Genomic DNA, 23,602 nt, shown 5'->3' with positions numbered 1-23,602 from the left:
TCTCAGGATTCCATATGCTAGGCCGTATGCTGTGCCATAGAAGCCCTAGAGGAAGCTTCTATGTGTACCAGGTGACCTTTTAGTTTTAGATGCCCTGGGCCGTGCCTCAGGACCACTGACGTGGGTGGTAGCTACCTATCACACATGAGAGCCCCGTGGCAAGGTCTCTAATGCTTCATTAACCCTATAATCTTTAATGGATGTTCATGTTATCCCATCCCTGGTTGTTGTTTATTATATATACATTCATCTATCTGAAGTAAAAGAAAATGCAAGAGCATTTTCTAGATATTGAAACCATGAGACAGGATGTATTTATCTAATAATGTTATTATTGCCTTTCTGTAACAGGAAAGTCAAATGTGGGTGGGCGTCCCAAAGAGGTAATCGACAGAATAACTCGTTTTCTGGAAATTGAGCCCAACAGAAGGGATTACTTGGGTAAGTTTTATTTTTTAAGTTTCTTTTTTCATTTACATCTATCTGTAGTTTTAAAAGCAGAAACACATTGAAGTATAAAGGTGCATAAAAGATTTTATGTAAAACACCAGCAACATCTATACTCACAAATAGCCTTTTTCTGCTTTAGTTCAGTGTTTTAATTTGTTAGTCTTACACTTATTATGTGTGGGTTTTAGACATGTATGATAGCACTTGCTGTATTACCATCAAGGACATATGACCTCAATCCTGTGATGTTGTAAGGGTCAAAAGGCATATGATAGTACTCCTTGTGATGTCATCAGGTACATGATGTCACTTCTCATACCCTGTCCAGTAGATTAGATTGGTAAACAACCAAATGTCTTATTTTGCTTTTATTGATGTGCAAGATCAATTATTAAGATTTCATGTGGGCGATGTTGAACATAATTTAGAACCTCTGAAAAAAGTTTTTATCAGATTGTCATTATAGCTTCTCATTCACAAAGATTTGAGTTGCAACATTGTTTCTCCATTATGATACGTTTCCTACATTTTCTTGGATGTACCATAATGGTGTAAAGTGTGGCATTAGCTTCCATGGAGTTTGATACGATCTAGTGCATAGTTTGCCTTCTTATGTATAACTGAGCAAATTCAGAAAAGAATATTCCTATGCTGTGTGAAAAATACTCATAGTGCTGCATATATAGTGCTGCATAAAATACTCACAGTGCTTCGTGTAATGGTGAATTTATTTTTAACAGATTGTCATTGATCAAAGTTATGTAATCTAATATTGTTTGAAAGCAGTTATGCCATATCAATAGGGCAATTTCAATGTAACCCCTCCTCTCCCCAATACAGGACAATTAAAAAGTGTGAATTTCTGGTTTCTCCTTAGTTCCAAATATCGCATGAAGCAGTCAGCATACACTGGGGCATTCTCGGCACCCATGGCTGTCCCAATTATCTGTTCATACAGTTGGTTTTTAAATGTAAATTGGTTAATTCAGGAAAACAGTAGCATTTTGAGTGACATCAAATTGTACGATTGAAATATGGCTGAAATATGTCGTAGAAAAAAGCAATGACATTAACACTTAGGTGTTTATGCTGCTGTAGAATGTGCTTACTTCTAATTTAACAGTAATATAGCCAGTCTGCCAATTAATAAATGTTACCTTGTGCGTGGCGTATTTTGCATTTTGTGTTGAGGAGAGAAGTTGCAGGACCAATAGAATCAGTTGCCATTCAACTAATTTTGAGTGGGAGGTGTTCATAAGTGAACCAATGCCACTAATGACTGAGCAGCATGGAGTAAATGTTTGACCTTGTTTGTGGATGATCTTCAGAAGGAGATATAATGTGGCTATTGTAGGGTAAGGATTCAATAGGTACAGTTTTTTTTTATCATCGGTCAACAACCCACCTTGGTCCCATGTATCTAATTTGGTTTTGAATTCAGTGTAGGGCATATTCCTTGAGAATCACATAGCAGGTTCTATTGTCCAGTTCTGTGAGTTCCTAAAGTAATATGAGCTTCCATGATAATAATGTGGCCCTTATTGCCCACGCCTTTGACTATGATGACCTCAGTATGTATTTCATTTCTTTAGTTCTCTTCTTTGGATGAATGTCAGATTGTCTCATAGCCACTTTAGCTAATATTTGTACTGGTGATGATTTTCTTACAATCTTTCCAGAATTTCTGTGACTGCCATGATAAACATGTCAATTTTGTTCTTTAAAAGAGTGGTAGAGAATTTTTAGTTTTTTTTAAGTTAATGTATTTATTATGGTATGTGTCGATATAAAGAGATTAAAAGATATCTTGTGTACTATCCTCATTGCTTTCATCCAGTGAGAAAACACAATTTGGTTGTCAACATCCTCATGCAATATCTGAAAACTGTTTCTTCTACTAAAATGTGTTTCATTTTTAGTGGAATTTGAAGAAAACATGTTTTCAATTTCTGTTTGTGTGTAAATTTAAATAGGTCAATGTGAATATTTGGAAAATATGCATGTAATAAGGGGAAGAACAAAAGTTCTTTTTCAAGTACATTCAACTTTCTTGGAAAGATGTCATGAACATTTTGTATATAATTATGTGCATCTCAAGTTCATTTTTATTTTCTTTATTTGAGTTCTTCTTGGAAGTTTTCAAGGATACTGTTGAAGAGCTGGCTATGTTTAAATTGTACTTTAGCATGTTTACCCAATAAGAATGCCACATAAGAGTCTTATAATTAGCTTATAAGAGCTTGTGAGAAACTAGTGGGAATTTATTTTTAACAATAATAAAACCTTTATAAGAAAGTATATGAAAACGTAATGCTTGCTGAATTCTTATAAAACCCTACGCATTTGAAGTAGGATTAATATAAGATCTTACGTTATTCTGATAAGATAAATCCTTATGATAAAGTCAAAAATAAATTGTAGCATGGGTTATTGCTGCTATTATTTGTCTGGATCAATTCGGGTGGTACATTCAGGATGGATGATTTTGTTTGTGTCTTGGTCAGTTAACAACTTCATACTACTGTTCGAGGTTGTGGTTAGAGTGCATTCCCAATTGTCTTCAAACAAGAGAAATGTACAGATCCTTAGAACTATGGGAATCCTATCAGGGATCCTACCAGCCATCAGATGTTTGTTTATCATGCCATATACCACCATATAGGAAAGGTGGTCGAGCTTGTTATACTTGCAGCTCATTTAGAATTTCCTGATGGGGCAGCTTGGAGATGTGTCCCCAGAAATATATGCTCCTTGATGTATAATATATAATTTCCAAGTCATGCATCACATTACCCTAGTCATAGTGGGTAACAATGATGGCTGCTATTCAAGGCTGACTTTGCGTTAATATGCTGTGTGTTGCCAGCTGCCCGCAATGGGGTGTTGGAGCATCTTGTGTTCTGTTGCCTCCTCCTCTGCGGGTGGGCCATCAACGGCAACTCCCTCGAAACCTCCCTTCATGGCCATGTTTGGTAACGACCCGCCTGCATAAATGTGCTGCGTGTACGCGCACAGGACACTACTGCCTGGCCCAGCAGGCCGACATGTATTTTCTAGGTTTGCCCATATTAGCCAAGCATCTGAGCCACAAACAGAGCTTTCATGTTTGCTGAATACACAGTGCAATGAAAACATTTTCAAATGCAGGCCGCAAGAGTTGCTTTTTCAAGTTGCAATGAAAACACATTGGCCCTCATTACGAGACCAGCGGAAACAGTGCTGGAAAAAACGTCAGGTAGCCGTCGGACCCGTAATGAATTACCAGTGCCTGACTTGCCAGAATAACCGGGGTATTACCGCCCCGGCAGTCCGCTAAATCAGGTGCTGGTAAAATGTTGATCCCCATTCCCAAATGGGGATCACGGAAGCACCAGCACCATTAATAACGGTGCCGGTGCTTTCGTGAAAGTCTGCTGGCGAGTGCCGTTCTGCCTGCCAGGGTCAGACCTGCCGGGCAGAACGGCACCCGCCAGCAGACTCGTAGTTTGCCGGTCTGGAAACAACGTTTCTGGACCGGCAAACTTGTAATGAGGGCCATTCATATTTGGTTCAGCATGCCTTATTGCAAAAATGCTTTTCGAGTGGATTGTGTCCTCCAACGTATTCCTCACCTTAGATGCATTCCATCCAGCTTTGCTGTTCTTTGGAAATTTTTTCGGCAGATGGCGCCGTGCATCGATGTTGTCGAGTCAATGGTCCCTCGAAGGCCTCCGTCGAGGGTGACATCATCGGGTTTATAAGTAGCACGCGCGGCGCCCGTTGGCCTCCGTTCCGTTTTTCCGCAGTTACGTTGCTTCTGACATTCGGCGCGCCTCGAGTTCTGTGAAGAATATATGTATAAACAAGAAGAAATATGTCCTGGTCATCGACTCCGACCACGACCCCGAGATCGGGTTTCAAGAAATGCAAGTCGTGCGGCTCAAAAATGTCGATCACGGACCCGCACCGCGAGTGTTTGTGGTGCCTCGGAGAAGGCCACGACATGGAGGCCTGTTCGAAGTGTCAGGCGATGACGGGAAGGTCTTGCGAGAAAGGAGCTGAAAGCTACAGGTAGGTCGGAAGGATTGAAAAGCCTCTAGCGTCGAGTCGAGACCCCATGAGGAGAAATCTCCTCGACGCGAAAGGCATCGATCTAGATCCCAAAGCGATTCTCATCGCTCGTCGTCATCGTCAAAAAATTTGAAGAAACGATGCCACAGGTCTCCCTCCACCTCGTCGTCAGACGAGTCTCCGAAAAAAATGAAATGCCCCACGAAACATTCGTCTTCCGAAGAGTGGGAAGCATTCAGGGTCAAAATGATGGAGGTGTTTGAGAAGGCGAAGCCTCGGTCCGCGCCTTCTTCGGAAGCCGGCCGGGAGCGTCATCGCTCCGACACTCGCGCGTCCTCGAGCCCGGGTGATCGTAAAAGGAGACATGTCATACCTCAAAGGGAAAATCGTCGAAGACTGCCTCGACGCCCTCGAAGCAGACCCTGTCCACAACCACTATGTCGTCGACGCCTTTATCGACATCGACACCCAAACCTTCAGCGCCAAAGGCTCCAACCAAGCCAGGGCAGCTAGAAAAAGAGAAGGAGAAAGTTACAAAACATGTAATTTCTTCAGAGTCTGGTACTACACCTCTTCCTCCTCCTCCTCTCCCAGAGAAGGTTTTCAAGCCTCTCCCTATGAAGGAGTTTTTCAAATCCTTGACCTCAATTTTTGAGGAACAGGAGAGATCCGAGAAGGAAAATGTACCTTTTGGATTGGAATATGGCACCCCAAATGACCCAGAATGCTTGATCTCAGAGGAAAGCAGAATGAGGGATTTGGTGGAGTCTTTACATAATGCAAGTGGCATTGACACTTCTCCTGAGAATGACTTTGGTGGACCAGATGCAGGAGAGCATGCCAGTCCATCTTACCGTCAGTTAATGACCAAGGTGGTAGATTACTTGGGATGGGCTAGACCACCAGCCCAATTCATCCAAGACGATTTAACAGACATATTGGGCCATGGTCCCACTGAAGACCCAGTACTACCTTTTCATGTAGCCTTACAAAACAGGGTGGCCAAGAATTGGGAAACTCCAGATTCTATTCCTCCGGTAAATAAGTCCCTCACATCAAAATACCACCCAGCCAGTAGCGACCCCGGCTATCTGTCAAAACATCCAACTCCTGAGAGTCTGGTCATACAGCCAACAAACTTGCGTACCCGTCTATCCCTCCAGACAGGGATGATAAGCGTGTGGATGGTTGGGCACGGAAGGTATTTTCAGCAGGGAGCATGGCATTAAAATCTGCCAACTCTACATGTGCCTTGGCAACATTTTCGTACACTCTGTGGGAGTGCATCGCAATGGCGGCGGAGCACATACCAGAAGGGGAAGAAAGGGAAGGTTTCCTAGCCATCGTTAGAGATGGAAAGGAGGCCATGCAGGAATCCCTTCAATCTGGATTGGACACTGCGGATAGTGTAAGCAGGTCCATGGGCACTAGCAAAGTAATGCACAGGTTGGCGTGGTTACGGAAGTCGGGTTTTGCACCGGACGTACAGTCTGCCTTCTGAACATGCCTTTTGACGGGTCTCACCTTTTTGGCAACAAGGCTGACGAGAGCCTTGAGAGGTTGTAGACCTCAAAAGCAGCGGCCAAATCTTTAGGAGCTGCTATTAGGCAACCTCAGCCTTTTCGTGCGCAAGGGCAATCATAGAGGGGACGATCCTATTGTTATTACACCTCATATGGAAAGACGAGAGGAATGGCCAATCAAAGGGGCCAAAGAAAGGCCACTCTTGGTGGACGAGGAAAACGTGCTAAGCCAGCTCCAGCTGCAGCCTCGTTGCCATCAGCGGCTGCAACGTCCGCCACAAAACCACTTTGAGGACTTCAACCACAAAACACCTGTAGGAGGCAGGCTGTCGCAGCATCTGCAAGAATGGCGAGCCATTACTTCAGATGTTTGGGCTCTAGAAATAATAGCCCCAGGCTACTGCCTTCCTTTTCTAAAGCAACCTCAAAGCAATCCACCAAGGAGACACACGTTGAAGTTTTCAAACCCGCTCCTACAACAGGAAGTTCTAACCCTGCTGGAGAAAGGTGCTATAGAACCAGTACCTGCAGCGGAGAGTAACAAGGGATGGTACTCCCTGTATTTTTTGATCCCCAAAAAGGACGGAGGACTGAGACCCATCTTGGACTTAAGAAACTTGAACAAGTTCCTCAGGAAAGACAAATTCAGGATGGTTACCCTTTCTCAGATCCTTCAGGCCCTTCAACTCCAGGACTGGTTGGTGTCATTGGACCTCCAGGATGCTTATTTTCATGTGCCGATTCATCTCAAACACAGAAAATACCTGAGGTTCGTAGTTGGCGACTCACACTATCAGTTTCGAGTCCTGCCATTCGGGTTGACCTCCGCCCCGAGGGTCTTCACCAAGTTAATGGTAGTGGTGGCAGCGCACCTCAGGAGAGGGGGGATTCATGTCTACCCCTACCTGGACGATTGGTTGATCAGAGCGCGCTCTGCCGAGCAAGCACTGGATCATCTGAAAGTCACCTGCCACTTCCTCCACAAACTGGGCTTCTCCCTCAATTTCAAGAAGTCTCAAATGACACCTTCCCAACAGCTTCAGTACATAGAAGCTGTACTAGACACATCCTTGGGAAAGAGCTCGCCTCCCAAGACGAGGGCTCAAGACATTCTTCAGATGGTTTCCAAATTCCAAAATTCCCAAAATCTCCAGGCTTACAATTTTTTAAGGTTGCTCGGCCTCATGGCATCCTGCATCTTTCTGGTGCCAGAGGCATGCTTGAGGATGAGATCCTTTCAATGGGCCCTAAAGACTCAGTGGTCCCAGTTCTCGGGTCAAATGACGGATCTTCTTCAGATTCTGAACAAGGTCAGACAAGACCTTCTATGGTGGATCTGTACAGAGAACATCCTAAAAGGAGAACCTTTTTGGCAACCATGGCCGGAGATCACAGTAGTGACGGATGCCTCACTCCTGGGGTGGGGAGCTCATGCCAACGATTTGACAATCAACGGTCGTTGGTCTCCATCGGAGTCCAAACTACATATTAACCTTTTAGAGCTGAGGGCAATCAGACTAGCGCTGAAGGCCTTCCTGCCATCTGTCAGGGGAAAGAATGTCCTGATAATGACGGACAACACAGTGGCCATGCACTACCTAAACAAAAGAGGAGGTGTGGGGTCACTACCCCGGTGCATAGAGGCAATGCAGCTCTGGTATTGGGCAATTCAGGAGAGAATCTCTTTAACGGCAATTCATCTAGCCGGGGAAGAGAATATGACGGCAGATGCTCTGAGCAGGCAGAGCACGGTGTCCCACAAATGGGAACTGGCTCAGGAAGTCATTCAAGAGATCTTCGCCCTTTGGGGAACCCCTCAGGTAGACCTATTCGCAACCAGTACCAACCGAAAATGCGAAAGGTATTGCTCAAGGGAATTTCCCCCGAGAGGAGCCCTGGGGGACGCGTTTGTGGTGGATTGGAATTTCCCACTATTGTACGCGTTCCCTCCGATTCCCGTCATTCCTCAGGTCATCAGGAGGCTGAGACGCTTCGGGAACCGCATGATCCTAATTGCCCCGGATTGGGCCAGTAGAACGTGGTATCCAGACCTTCTAGATATGTCCATCTGTCCTCCAGTATGTCTTCCTCAGAGAGAGAACCTTCTCCCTCAAATGGAAGGTCAGGTTCTCCACCCAGGGGTCAGAACACTCAAACTTCATGCTTGGTATCTGAAAGGCTGAGATACAGGGATTGGAACCTTCCAGATGATGTTATGGAGGTGTTGCTTTCGGCAAGAAGGCCAGCAACAAAATCTCTATACCGTTGCCGTTGGAAAAAGTTTTGCAACTGGTGCAGGGAAAAGAATGTCGATCCTTTTCTATGTTCTATTCCGGAAGTACTATCTTTCCTTCTGACCCCAGCACATAGAGGTATGAATATCGGAACAATAAAAGGTTACCTTGCAGCGCTTTCCATTTTCAAGCGCTCATCGGAAGAATGCTCCTACTTCAAAATTCCTTTGATAACACAATTCTTAAAAGGTCTCACTAATGTGTTTCCTCCTCACCCATTTCAAGCACCGATTTGGGATCTAAATTTAGTCCTAAAATTCTTAATGTGTGCCCCTTTTGAGCCTATGCACACGTGTCCATTAAGATTGCTAACATGGAAAACAGCCTTTTTAGTTGCTCTAACATCGGCAAGAAGAGTGAGCGAATTGCAGGCACTGTCTTCTGGGCCACCCTATACTGTGTTCCATAAGGACAGGGTTGCATTGAGGGTTAAACCATCATTTTTACCAAAAGTAATATCTGATGTTCATTTAAGTCAGAAAATTGTTTTACCCTCATTCTATCCTCCACCTCATCCTTCTAAGGAGGAAGAAAGATTACGCAGACTGGATCCAAAAAGAGCTTTAAGCTTTTACATCTCTAGACTTTCTAGGCTTAGAGTGGACAACCAGTTGTTTATAGGCTACACAGGAAGGAAACTGGGTTAATCGGTAACAAAACAGACAATTTCACGCTGGATCGTACTTTGCATTTCAGAATGCTACAGACTAGCACAAAAAGACCCACCAGAAGGGTTGAGGGTTCATTCCACCAGAGGCATTGCCTCTTCCACGGCCCTTCAAAGAGGTGTCTCAATAAGGTCCATTTGCGAAGCAGCAACTTGGTCTTCACTTCACACCTTCTCAAAATTCTATAGCCTGGATGCTTCCCAGTCTAGGGAGCTGACTTTTGGAAAAGCAGTGCTTTATTCGGCCATCTAAAGGCATTGATGGGGGAAAGAATCTGACCCCTCCTCCAGAGAAAGTAACAAAATACTGCTTTGGGAGTCTATCTAAGATGAGGAATACGTTGGAGGACACAATCCACTCGAAGAACAAGTTACTTACCAACTGGTAATGTTCTTTCTATTGTATGTTCCTCCAACGTATTCCTCATCGCCCTCCCAACCTACCCCTCTGTAGATTTTTCCGGGTTATTGCCATCTCAAATCTCGCAAGGCGGATACCTGTCTGCCGGCACAATCTACATAGTACAAGATCACAGGCAAAAAAGGGGGAAAAACAGAACTGAGGCCAACGGGCGCCGCACGTGCTACTTATACACCCGATGACGTCACCCTCGACGGAGGCCTTCGAGGGACCATCGACTCGACGACATTGACGCATGGCGCCCTCTGCCGAAAAAATTTCCGAAGAGCAGCAAAACTGGATGGAATACATCTAAGATGCGGAATACGTTGGAGGAACATCCAATCGAAAGAACGTTACCAGTTGGTAAGTAACTTGTTCAGTACGATAGAATCACATTTAAATGCAGTCCGACAGATTTGCTTTTCCATGCAAAACACGCGTGCGATGCAGTATGTTAGAATTTTATCATCCAAACAGTGCGCCAGCGACCTTGATCTGGGTACAGTGTATTCTGCATTGACCATTCCAGGATGGAAGCCAATTTACTTGCAAGTTACAAAATATAGATTAAGCAAACACTGAACTACGGATTCCAGTACTTCTGTAGTTCTACAATGTAGTATTAAATAGGAAACTTTTCACTGGCAAGTTCCTGAACATTTCCTAAAGTGCCATTGAAGGGCATAGAATTATCCTTGGCTTGTCAAGTGCACTGGTATAGAGAGACAGCTCAAAATACATTTTGGGGCAAAATCCCTAAATGCAATTGAAGGGCAGAGAATTATCCTTGGCTGCTCAAGTGAACTGGTATAGATAGGCAGCTAAAAACACAATCTTTGGCAAAATTCCTAAATGCCATTGAAGGACAGACTGAGCCCAAATACAGTAATGTTAGCTAGAAATATATTATTGGCAACATTCCTAGTTGCCACTGAAGGACAAAAGCCATGGGCCTCATTACGAGTATGGCGGTAAGTTACAGACAATTTTACCACTACACCAAATGATAAGGTAGGGCCTGGAGGGGAAAAATCTGGAGGTAAATTCTACCACTCACGGCTGAAAAATCGGCAGAATCAGCAGAATTCCACCTAAAAAGCCCCATTGAGTCCAATGGACTAAAAGCTAATGGGGAATTACACAGCCACCATCACTTGTAATCCGGCGGTAATTCTGTCAGACCAAGGGGTGGTAACGGTAATTCAGTTTGGTGCTATTCCAGTGGATTTACTGCTGGGATACCACCCAACTTGTAATTGCAGCCCCATGTCTTTTGCCAAGTTGCACACATGCACAATGCAATCAGCTAAGGATCCATTGTAGGCGAAATTCCTAATTGCCACTGAAGGGTAGGGAGCGTAGGGGTGGAAAGGCTTGAAAATAGGGAGTCCAGGGGGTATATAACAGGGTGAGTTCAACCCCTGAGGACTGCTGTTTTGGGTGACAGAGCTGGCAGAAGACAGGGCAGACGCAGATTTAAAGCCACCAGGATTCACAGATGGAAGGGGGGCTGAAACTATTTTTTGATTTTTTGAAGCCCATTACTGGGTTGTGGCTATTTTGATTTATTTTAAGAAGAACTCACATTTCCTTTAAGCTGCTTGTGGAAAGAATGGTACTTTTTCCCAAGACCCCTTATCCAGCTCATAGCCGAAGAAAAGACACCTAATTCTGGATTGGTTATGTGCTAAGCACCGTTGAGTCCAATGGACATTTCGTTCTTTTTGAAGCATTCTATCCTCATTTAATGTATTTTTGATGAAAAGCACATGGTGCATTAATACGTTTATTTTTGGATTTGTTCCAATTTCTCCTTTTTCCATTTTTTATTTTTTATTTTGAATTGTGGATTTTTTCCAGGCATCCAGTTTTTTCCAGTCCTCTTCCACTCCCTACCTTCTACATTAGTGAGTATAAGCGGACTCTTTTACCTGGCATTTGATTTCACATTGAGAAAGGTATCGAGGTATTGATTATTGATCGAGGCAGCCTGTCATGATTTGGTGAGGCAGGTGCTAGATTGCCTAGCATATTCTGTGAGGTTGCTTATCATGACCTGGTAAGGCAGTTAGTTGGTTTCTTAGGAGACTGATTTCTTAGAGAAGGTGGATCAGTCTTAGAGACTGATTCATGAAGCGTTTTCTAATGGGATTGCGCCATTCTAAAACGCTTTGTGAATCAGGCTCTTATTCTTGATTTGAAGTAGAGGCAAATGACAATGATTCAACTTTTCCATTGATGGTTTATTGCATTTAAAGTGTGTTGTGTATAGTGATGATAATAATGACGATGTTTCTTTATTACCCATTTCTCAGAATTAAAAAGATGTATTGTTTATATAACCCTCAATAACCCCCCAAATTAAGAAGAATAACTAAAATCAAAGAAATAACATAAATAAGGTCACATGAGTACACCCTTATCTTCTGGGTTCTCAAAACATTGGCACATCTTGGCATTATTGTACACCTTCGCCAATCCCTCTCCAGATATCTTACGCTCGCCATCAATCCCCCAGGCAGTTTCTTGTAACAACATTAATTTTGAAACAGGTGTTTCAAGACCTGTGGCCTGAAAAATATATGTTCCTTCCCTTGAACAAAATCCAAAATAGCCCATGTACGGGAGAATCTTGACATTCAGTCTGAGATGTAGCCACCAGCATGACAAACGAGAGCCTTCCGGAGTCTTCTAGAAGCGTGCACAATTTATCCGTGTAGCAATTAATTAATGCAATACCAACTCCGCTCTGGCCCCAGTTAGCAGAAAGGAACCATCCTCGAGGACATCCCCCAAAACCAGGGTCAGCGGGCACATAGGAAGCAAGCTACCTGTAATGTCCTTTATTCTTGAGCAAATCTCCTGCCAATACGTTTGCATGATTGCACAGTGCCACCACATGTGTGCCAGATCACCCAAATGCCCACACTCGTGCCAACAGCAATCCAAGCAGGACAAATCGCATGCAATCTTTGAGGAGTCATGTACCACGGAAGCATAATTTAATAGCACCCTCTTTAATTGCTGTGCAGCGGGAACTCCTATGAGTTCCAGACCCGATCTTCCTCCAAGATTTCTCTGAAATACCAATCCCCAATTCCCTTTCCCAGAGTACCATACATGGTAATTTATCTACACTGGAGGCCATTTCTTGGAAATGGTAACATGGAAATCTTGCGTGTCTCTTGGCCCTCTAGAACCTTAAGCTCTTTTCCCATAGGTAGTCTACTACCTGCCTGTTTAACCTGAGTTGACAGTACCTAAAACACTCTGCTTCCAATAAGTTAAACGTCTCCTTACATTCCGTAAATGTAAGAGGTGTTCCCTCCTTATATAGGTCTCTCTGCCGTAAGCCCCCGAGTGACTCTCATTGTGCAAATGTCCTCCCTTCTAAGCCCAGAGTGAACTCTGGATTATATAGTACCAGGGATAAAGGACCCAGACCAGGTTTTAATCCCAGTTGCGAGCAAGCTTTGTCCCAATGGCCCAAGGTAGCGCTGGTGGAGTAAAATAGGCTCTGCTGGACTCTCTGTGCTGATTTCGGGAGAAAGGGGAGGTGAGCCAGAGGGTGAACTAGCCAACCTGTTCAAGCGTCTTCCATTCCGGACACCTCTCCTCTAATGCCCAGTCTAGCATCAGCGCAATCTGTGCCACCGAAAATAACGTTGAATAGATGGAAACCCCACTCCCCAGCCCACAAGATCTAAGGAGCACTTTCTGGGAATTTCGAGAATGGTTTCCTTGCCAGATAAATTGACCTACCACCTTCTGTAATTCTATCAAATCTCGCTCTGGGATCATGAGTGGCAGGGCCTGGAAGATGTATAGGAGTCTCTGAACTATCGACATCTTTACTGCACTGATTCGCCCCATCCACGAGATCTCCTGCGTTTCACAACATTGAAGCATCTCTTTGGTCTCTTTAAATAATGCGGGAGTGTTGGCCCCTAAGAGTGAACCATAGGTACTAGAGATGCAGACCCCCAAATATGTGATTTCCCGATCCGCCGACTTGAAAGGAAAAGAGGTTTGCAAAGCTTGACAGACTTCAGGAGGCTCCTGAATCACCAGCCCCACCGATTTCCGATGATTAATACGGAAGCCTGATATCAGGGCAAATTCCTCCAGCTGCTCAAGGAGTACTGGGAGTGAAGACAGGGGATTTTGAGGAAAGCAAATAATATCATCGGCGTATAGTGCCACCTTATGTGTATTCCCCCCATAAGTTGGACCCAGAATGCAGGGATTGCCACGTATCATTTGTGCTAGATGTTCCATCGCTAATGTAAAAACCAATGGGCATAAAGGGCAGCCTTATCTCATACCCCTATCCAGGAGAAGGGGTGAAGACCTAAGAGTGTTGACTTTAATACTGGCAGATTGAATTTGAAAATTTGCCAAAATCAGCTGAGCGAAGGATGGGCGAAATCCAAATTCAGGTAAGAGAGCCTTTAGAAAGTCCAATGCCATACTGTCGAAAGCCTGATGGGTGTCCAGAGAGAGAAGGCACAGTCCCCCCGGGATTCATAGGGCCAGGGCTATTAGGTCGACCACACGCCGAATATTGTCATGAGCACCCCTGTGTCTGATGAAACCTATCTGATCACTATTTATTATCTGCCGGAGGACCTCTCCTAATCTGGTACATGCCTTTTTAATGCACACCAAAGGTTAATAGATGTGTGAGCAATGGACTATCTATATAGATGTATGTGACACTGGTAAACCTTTCCTGTGTTGGCAATTGTGAGCAGCCACCTACTGCAGGGGTTGTTGCCTGCTCTCATCTCTGCTGCACAGTGACAGGCACATTGTTTTCCCTACCCCTACACTTACCACAGCCCCCGTTGGGGTGTGTAATGGACTCTACCCTGGAGGTGGAGGCAAGGCTCTGGAGGTAGGGGTGATACAATCACATCAGTGGTTAGAGTTACAGGGAGCCGGCAGGGATTTGACGCACACTGCGGGAGCTGGTTGAACACCTGAAGAACGTGGGGAGCCCTTGGGTGATGGCCCTGGCTGAATGGGCGAGTAGATTGAGAAGCCCTTCTGTCCAGGCATGAGATGGGCCCTGTCGATATGGAAGAACTGTGGAATGAAGTGAATTCATTCCTGGGTATTTCAGACTTACAAATTGTGAGGACTGCTGCAGCTCTTTAGTGTGGTAACGTTATAAAGGGGACCATGACTCCGTATTTTTTTGCCTTTACCTCCCACTCTTGCTATTTTTGATGCTTGAGGTGTTTGGTTGGATTTTTGTCTTGCAATAGTTGCATTGTTGCTGGACTTCATATATTCTGTTATCTGTTTTATCATTGCATTTCTTTCTTTTTGGTCTCTCTTGTTTCCTTTTTTTCTATTTTCTTTCTTTTCTGTTAAATTGTGTCATCATATCTATAAATTGTGCAATCTCATTAATTTATTGTAAGCCACTTTGGTGTGGATCACTAAAGGAGCTAGAGAAACCAAAACAAATGAAGCTTCCCTTAAGGCATGTTATCTAATGTATAAGGATGATGTATGATGTACTCCATATATATTGCTTGATTGATTAGGGTGAGCTAAAAATGGAGCTAGAGGGAAGAATGGAAGAAGATGGGCACAGTTTAATAGTAAAAGTGACAGCACTAGAGAGAGGATTCTAGAAGAAATGATGCGAGTGGGCTACAACGGGCGGAATACAGGGAAAAACAGGGCAAAGCAGGAAGAGAGATTGTGCTAGAGAAAGATGGCATCAAGGGAGAACGGTAATACATGAGGGCAAGAAAGAAAGTGGACAAAGAAGCACATGACAGGGAGGGACCCCTCAAAGGAAGAACGGGAGCAGTAAGCCCACACGGCTCATTCACTGATAGACGCGCTTCCTCTCTCTTTCCCTAGATGTATACGCCTTCGGCATCGGGGCCCTTGAAGTGGACAAAGCGGAGCTAAGTGAGATTGCCTCCAAGAAGAAAGACGAGCAGCATGTCTTTGTGATGAAGTCAGCGGAAGACCTGAAGGACGCCTTTGACAGCATGCTAGGTAGGGTGATAAGGGGTCACAGGAAAGCATGCCCCATGTACCATCCCCAGACCCCCTCTGCTATACCCATCAATTGACTTGCTTGCTTCCCCCCCCCCTCATTTTTGGTTAGACTTGAACAACACCGGGGACATGTGCGGCCTGAGCAGCACCAGTGAGAATACAGACCCCGAGTCTTTGCAGCAGAGAGTCCCCTGGCACGCTCTCATCCAGGTACATATCTCTCATCAAGTTTAATTCATCTTTAGTATACAGATGAAGTGCCAAATTTGGTAACCATGCATATGATAGCAAACTCATTATTGCCTTAAAGTAAAATGTATGAGAATAGGATTCTTTTCTTGTGTTAATATGTTTTTTTGCTGCACCACTAAGGCTTGTAATACATTTAATGAACCCTCCTCAAAAAAGGGTTTCAGCCACACACATGAACAAAATCTATGCTCTAAGAGAGTGAAGCACTGGGAGGGGAGTAATTGCGGATTCCGAGATGTACCGTAGGTTGGGGTGAAAATAGAACATGGGTATCCACCAGCACTAGATAAGGCCGATCCCCTTCCAGTCTCCAACTACTCGAAAAATACAGAAGAACCCAACGTCTTCTGATGCTGCCCTATTCCCAACCTAGTGTTAAGAGGTATAGTGGAACCCAAGGCAGAGCCTTTTATAGAGCCTGTTGTAATACTGATTGTAGAATTGATTGTAATGCCACCTGTTGGACCTTTTTTAGTACCTATTGTAGATCCTTCTGCATTGAACTATTTGAAGGCCTTTTTGTAAGACCTATCATAGCAAACCTTCTGCATCCAACTGTGGATCCTGTTGCTGGACGTATTGTAGTACCTTTTATACCATGTACTGATGCATGTATTGTGGTGCCTAATGTATTGTCTCTTGAAGAGCTTGTTGCAGTACATAGTATAACATTTTTTTTATCTACTATTGCAGAGCTTGTTGTTAAATCTTCAGCGTAGGGCCCATTACAGGACCTTTTACAGCAGCTGTTTAGCTATTATGACATGACCTGTTGTGGGAATAATGTCTGTAGGATCTGTTCTAAGGCCTGGTGTAGGGCCTGTTGGAGGTTCTTGTTGTAGGACCTATCATAAGACGTGTTGTAGGACCTCTCATAGCATCTATTGCAGCACCTCTTCTGACTCCAGTTAATTGTACCTTTCGTAGGGCCCTTCATAATACATATTGTAGCATTTATAGTAGCATGTTTTGTAGGCCCTAATGTATGACTTGTTATATGACCTCTTATAGTACATTTTCTTTGTCCTGTTGTAGGTCCCTTTGCTGGACCTGTTGTAGAACTTACTGTAGAACGTGTTGTAGAGCCTATTGTGGCACCTTTTGCAGTGCAGATCAACCGTTGTAGGACCTATAGTAGCATCTGGTGAAAGACCTGATGTAGTGCACATTGTGGTGCCTAGTTTACCATTTGATATAACAGTTGTTGTAGGACCTAATGTGTCATGTTTTGTAATGCCGTTGTAGCACCAATTGTAGGATCTATTGTAGGGCATTGTGCAGGAACCATTGTAGCTCCGGTTGTAGCTCCTAGTGTAGGGCCAGTTGAATGGCATGCTGTAGGATTTTAGGAACATTTGGGAATCTGGTATCAGATCTTTTGTAGCACTGATTATAGGGTTTAGTGTAGTGTCTATTGCAGCTCCAGTTGCTGGACCCTTTGTGAAACCTTTTATGGAACCTATTTCAGTACCTCTCCTAAGGAGTCCTGTGGACTTACTGTAGCTACTGCTGTAAGACCTACAGAGAATCAAAATTAGTGGCCGCTACGTCTTCTCCAAGACAACAAACAAATGTTACACTGCACCTGTGTTGGTCACTTTTCAGATGTCTAAACATATGAGTCTTAATCACACTTCTGATTATGTGGTCATAATTCTGCACTGTGATTAATAAGTGACCTTGTTTACTTTTTGGAATGTACAACACTTCAGGTGCTGATCATTGGCATACTTCTGAGGTGGGCGCCCATTCATCCACTTTGAAAAGTGGATGAGAAAGCTGTCTCTTTATTTTTAAAGAACTACATTTGTAATCCTCTGGAACATCCTCAAACACACCATGTGTCAGGGGCTTTGTTATACTTGATAGAAAAGGTTACATGGCTTGAGTGTCATGTTGAAGTTAGATTTGCTGCGCACTGTGTGTACGACCGTAGCTCCTTCATCTCCCGGAGTTTCTTCGTCTCACTGGGGAATGCTGTCCTACACTCAGGAGCAGCACAATAACTCTAGTCTTCTGATCCTTGATTTAATGTAGGAAATGAGAGAATATTCACAGACAAAAGTACAATACTGATAAAGCGAGTACTAATATGTCTGTCTTACTTTGTTGTTGCAGTTGAAGGATCCGATCTGCCGTGGATCATTGGTGGCAAAAAACTGGGTGTTGACGGCTGCTCACTGCTTCCATGGTGGCGCAGACCAGGCCAAAGCTGTAATAGGTATAAGCCAGTAACTCTGGGAATAGTGCATAATCTCTCTAATGCAGTCTTTTTTCCATGCTGTCTTTGTTTCACACATGCCAGCCCCTTAAACCAGATGACTGGGGCATCATTAATTGGGCATTACCCGAGCAATTGCCCTAGTGGAAGCCCCTGCCTTTATAAGCCCCAACATCATCCATTCCATCCTTTGTCATCTACTTTTCGATGTATGTCTAATGCTCATTGTTTTGGTCGAATTGATTTAGGTCAAATTTTTTGGGTAGAATTTCGTTCAGATATCAAGTGGGGAAAGACCCCCAGCAGTCCGAACAACACTCCTACCCACTACCATTGTTACCAAACCTACACCCACCATCTGTTTTTTGGGGTGAAATTGGAACAAAAATAAAAAATCAAACAAAATGCATTCGACCAGTTTTTGGTTGAGAAGCAGACCTACTTCCCTACAGAACACCTTTTTTTGTAAAGCTAGCCTTTAGTTTTAAAAATGTATGAAAAGATCCCACCAGGGATCAGGGAGGGGGGAAGCCAAAGCCGAAGTGCCCATAATCCCTTGTACCGCTGCTGGTAAGGTGGAAGGGAAGTGTCTGCCGTGCACTCATGGAAAGTCTGTGCATGCTCCTAAAACTGTCAGGAGCATAGCACAGCACCTTTTGTGGTGAGAAGGAAAACAAAGCTAGGAGTCCTTCAGCCGGAGTGTAGTGTTCTCTGCTCTCGTGATGGGAAACCTTCAATGGCCTCTTCTTGTATTTCTTCTTCTCTACCTCCCATTGCCCTCTGATCTTATTCGGCAGCTGTGGTTTCATCCTGTACTGGACTCCTGTCGAGCTGTGGTGATGTGTCTGCTAACATCTGCTTTGTATATAGACAACCATAAGGTGCATAGGAAGACCTAGGGTGCGTCTGACTTTGGATGTTAGCAACTCCCTTTCATCTGAGGATTTTATGGCAAAACGGAAGGGACAGTTTGTTCAGGCAATCGTTTTTCATCTTAAATCTTAATTTAATCTAGTGAATAAAGGTTTATTAATCCATATGTAGGCTCTGCAAAAACCACAAAAATGCTTAAGAGTAGCCAATATTTTAAACCTAGTAGTAGAAAAGTGGGTCTCTTATGCTCCTGATTCATTCACTTTTTGTGTGGGTGATTATTAATGGCAGATTCCCAGAGAAATGCACCACTAATGACTTTAAAGAGCCCTTTTTAAATTAAATTCCTGATGATAAATTGTTGCAGAAAAAATGTAATCGACAAGGGAGCATCTGTGCTGATCCGTTTAGCGACTGGGGGATGATTATGCTTAACGGAAGTGTAAGGAATTATATTCCGGATAATTACTCGAGATTTGGTGTAAAGCGCTTTATAAATCAATAAATACAAATACAAATATGATCAGTTATCTAAGCCCAACACTGATTATTTTGTTAGGACGGCCAGGGATTTTGAGCGCTTTCAATCTTTACATCTGGTTAGAAATGATTCTAGTGACTGTGCATTTTTATTATTGAAAATGGAACTCCTAATGTCTCGAAACACAATTTAATCTCAGCGTGTCATTCTAAACCTCAACCCACAGCCGCATAGAGTGACTTGGTCCGACAAGAATCGCAAAGCCTTCTGAAATGATATAGAGAAAATCTCTGATTATGCCCATAATTTAGGTTGGGCTAAGATCGGAGGGAGAGGTATTCAGAAATATGCATACTCTTTAAAAACCTGAATGACTGCATTTAGCTTTAAAAGCTCAAAAAAGGAAACAGTTATACAGAAGCAACCAAACTATTGGTAGGACAAAAGCAATAAATAAATGCAATTCGATTGGAATTTCCAGCATCACAAAACCATGAGGGTACAAAAAAAACTGGGAACGCATATTGACCTTAGTTGCAAGTAAGTACAGCCAGGGAGTCTGTTTTCTAATAAAGAGCAGCAATGTTTATTTTGGTACTTGGCAACTCATCCCAACAAATGAGGATAAGTGGTAATCTCATATTCTGAACTCTTTCCAGGTAGCGTGCTGCAAAAGAGTAGAGCTGGAGGCGTATCATAGCGGCATGAGCTGGCTCGATACTCTTTTTAAGAAAGAAGAGGTAATGGAAGCAACATTGAAAGTGAATAGATAGCTCTCAGGCACCAGGAATGGATGGGTTGGCCAACATAGCAATTAAAGATCAACCAGATTTTTGGGCTATGCTTTGTGTCCACTTTTTTTATGTTATTATAAGATCTAGTGAAATAGCGGGCTAGTGGCAAGTACATTAATAATTCCGATATATATATAAAAAAGGCAACTCCCTGATCCCCACTCATGTCGATTAATAGCGCTTTTAGAAGCTGTTAGAAATCTTTTTGCTGTTTTAATTTTGAAAAGTTAAAAAACATGGGCATATGGAAAAATTCTATGTAAAGAACAAGTAGGCTTCAGGGCAAACTGTTCAACCCTTCATAATCTTCTGTTGCTCAACAAATTGATTAAATCTGCTTGTTCAAAAATTCATCCACCCATTTTTGCTGCCTTTATTGATTTTTCATCAGCATTAAACACTGTCTGCCATGAATGTGTACGGCAAAAGCTCCAGAAGGGCCTTTTGAATCATCTTTGGGTCAAATATTTCATGAGGCTGCATGAAACGATATCTGTTAAAATTCCCTTGAATTAATTCAATTGCTCTAACGATTCAATTATAACAAGTCGAGGTCTTAAACAAAGTTGTATTGTGGCCCCGCTTTTTTATTTAACGTCTGCATAGCTGACCTTAAGCAGTATTTAAATAATGCTAAGCTATTTTCACCTAAACTTGTTAAAGTTCATATTGCCTGGACAGTGTATGCCGACAAACTCATCCCTTTTGGTCTTACGGCTTCCACACTGCACTCAATGCTGTCTCTGATTTCACAGGGGATTAATCATCTGAAGATGAATCCATCAGCAATTGAAATCATGGAGGTGCGCGCCTAGAGACCTAAACGCCATTATAAATGGATGCTGGAAAATTTCCCATTGGCAGGCATTATTAGATTTAAATATTTAGCGTTAGACTTGAACGATAGAGCCTTGATAGATTGATTACGCAACAGATAGTGAAGCACGCAGTGGCACTTGCAGATGTTTTTATGGGTTCAGGCAGGAAATATGGTGGCTTCTCTTTAGAGATAATTTTGTCACTCTATGAATTAAAGTTTGTATCAACAATCCTATATTGATTTTGTCTCAGTTATGAACCTTTTGGAAGGAAATGTTTTGAGGCTGAGCCTCTGGGACATGGGTGGTATCCTGATGGCTCTTGTAAGGTGTAAACTGGGCTTGACATCCTTGATCACAGATGCAAATATAAGGAGAGGCGTCTTCTATTTAAAAGTATGTGTTTAGAGGAAGCTGCTATCGTTGACATGTTTAAAGAAGCTTTATTCTCCGGTGGTAATCCTGAACTAAGGCGTTTTCAAAATGTTAATAAATGTTTGTTAAAGAAAAACATATCAAATGTAATGACACAGATCCGATTCACGTACAGATAAAGGAACTGACACATAAAGCAAAACTATTGGATTGATATTCAAATATAAAAACATCTGGAGGCCCTCCAACTTTCAAAACAATTTTGTAGATTACTGCCAAAATATAGGTTAATTCAACCGTACATTAGAGATTTCCTTGACAGAGTCGGTTTATCTTTTAATCAAGTTCAGACTGAACCTCCTGGAAATGTTTTAAGTCATAGGCGCAAGATTCTAAATGCCAACGCTTATGACATTTATGCAGAAAAGATCAGGTATTCGAAAAATTCAAAAAATAATAGAGTGTAGGGATATTTGGTACATTTGCCTTTAATTTTGAGTCCCTCCGGTATAAAAAATTCTCAGCTCGCTGCATGAACGGCTTCCAATTTACATTGAATATCGCAGCAATTCTGATGTCCATCAGTGGGACACCAAATACACAGGCTTATTATTGAAGGGCTAAATAATATATGTAGGGGACGAGGCATTTAACAATGGATAGCTTTCTTTTTCGCTGTTATTTTATTTCATTCAGGGAATTGAAATTCTGTTTAGTTGTTTATTGTAACATCTTAATGTCCATATGTATAGACATATTTTATCAGTGTATAAGGGTTTATGCAAACCATGTTTGCACTTTGAATTTTTAACAAGGTTATTCGCTCTTCACTAGAGAGTTGGAGTACTGCCATCACAGGACCATTTTTGCATGGGTTTAGATTTATGATAAGGGAATCTTGATCTTGCTAGCCTAAAATAGACAGTAGGAATAACAACTGATGTCTTCTTAGAAGCAATAACAGAAATAATAGTATCCAGGTTGGAAGACAACCCGCAAACCAGGATACTTATATGTGGGGATCTTAACATAAGATGCTTGAACTCAAATGGCACGATATGCCTGGAGCAACTAAGTATGGGAACATCAAATGCAGCAAGATGGGTGCAAATGGCAAATGTACATAACCTACACATGCTAAACAGCCAAACGATGGGTGATATACCCAGAGCAAACACGTGGTCAAACGGTCAAGTGAAATCGACAATAGACTATATCTGGGTATCCTCGGCAGTATAACGTGAAACAAAAAGCTTTAAAGTTTTGGAACAGGACGACAGTGACCATAATCTATTAAAAATGACATTGTGGAGAGAGGAAAAAAACTGTAACACAAGGGAAAGGTAATACAAATAAATTGGAATTGAATCCGACCACCAACCGGATACGGCTGACAAAGAAGGACATATTGACATTAAAAGGTCAACTCAACGAGAAGGGTAATAAATTAATGAGCAACTAAACTATGAAACATTGCTGGAGATGTATGTGGTAAAGAAGACTGGTTTAAAACAGGATGCCATAATTCCCATTCATACTTACAGCAGTCAACTGGTGAAAAGAAGAAAACAACTAAGAAAGGAAAGAAGAGAAATCAAGAAAAATAAAAAGGTCACAAATGAAGAAAAACAAAGGGAAATAAATAAAAGTCAAAGACAGTATAAAAACTGGCTAGTCGAATTCAGACATAGAAGAGTACAAGAACAAGGGGAGGCAATGTTAAAGACATTGTGGAATACAAACACAAGAGAAACTTGGGACCTAATTAATAACTGCACATTAAACCAGCAAAAGAGGTTAATCGGTGGTGTCTCTGAACAAGAGTGGATAAAGCACTACACCCAAGTATTTACAGCGCATAACGAGGATTTATAAGTAACAGAAGCGGTCACCCAGCACGCATGGAAGGTAATGATGGATGAAGAGGAAATAGAAAGTGCAATCAGGAAACTGAAAGATTCATCCGCAGCAGGGCCAGATGGCCTATCGAACATCCACTTCAAAAAGGGCCCAAGATCATGGGCGATAATAATAAACAAACTGTTCAAAATTATCGAAATACAAAGGAAAATTCCTGAAATCTGAAATAAGAGCATAATGGTACCGATCTATATTAAAGGACAACGAGACAAGCCCAATCATTATCGGCCAATATCTCTATTAGCAACAACCGGAAAGTTATTTACGGCAGACCTTCAGAAGAACCTAACAAGATGGGCAGGAAAGAACAGCATCATAGACCCCCGACAATCGGGGTTCACGAAGAGAACCAGCACGGACCTAAACCTTTTTATTTTGACACTGCTAAAAACAAATGGTTGGAGTTTAAAAGGGAACTGCACCTTGCATTTATTGATTTAAGTCAAGCGTTTGACAC

General features: G+C 42.7%; 1 protein-coding gene across 1 annotated transcript in view; it reads left to right on the top strand.

Moving 5' to 3' along the window:
• Positions 1 to 23,602, top strand: part of LOC138521860 (complement C2-like) — a 261,013-nt gene that overhangs the window by 119,235 nt on the left and 118,176 nt on the right. The window contains exons 9-12 of the mRNA XM_069635006.1: positions 352 to 441; positions 15,268 to 15,408; positions 15,521 to 15,621; positions 17,782 to 17,884. Of these exons, the coding sequence (XP_069491107.1) occupies positions 352 to 441; positions 15,268 to 15,408; positions 15,521 to 15,621; positions 17,782 to 17,884 (435 nt within the window). The remainder of the gene's footprint in view (positions 1 to 351; positions 442 to 15,267; positions 15,409 to 15,520; positions 15,622 to 17,781; positions 17,885 to 23,602) is intronic.

This window comes from Ambystoma mexicanum, chromosome 13, assembly GCF_040938575.1.
Source record: "Ambystoma mexicanum isolate Mex_15411 chromosome 13, UKY_AmexF1_1, whole genome shotgun sequence".
Lineage (NCBI taxonomy): Eukaryota > Metazoa > Chordata > Amphibia > Caudata > Ambystomatidae > Ambystoma > Ambystoma mexicanum.
The sequence above is the reverse complement of the archived record's forward strand: the minus strand, read 5'-3'. Positions and strand labels throughout refer to the sequence as shown.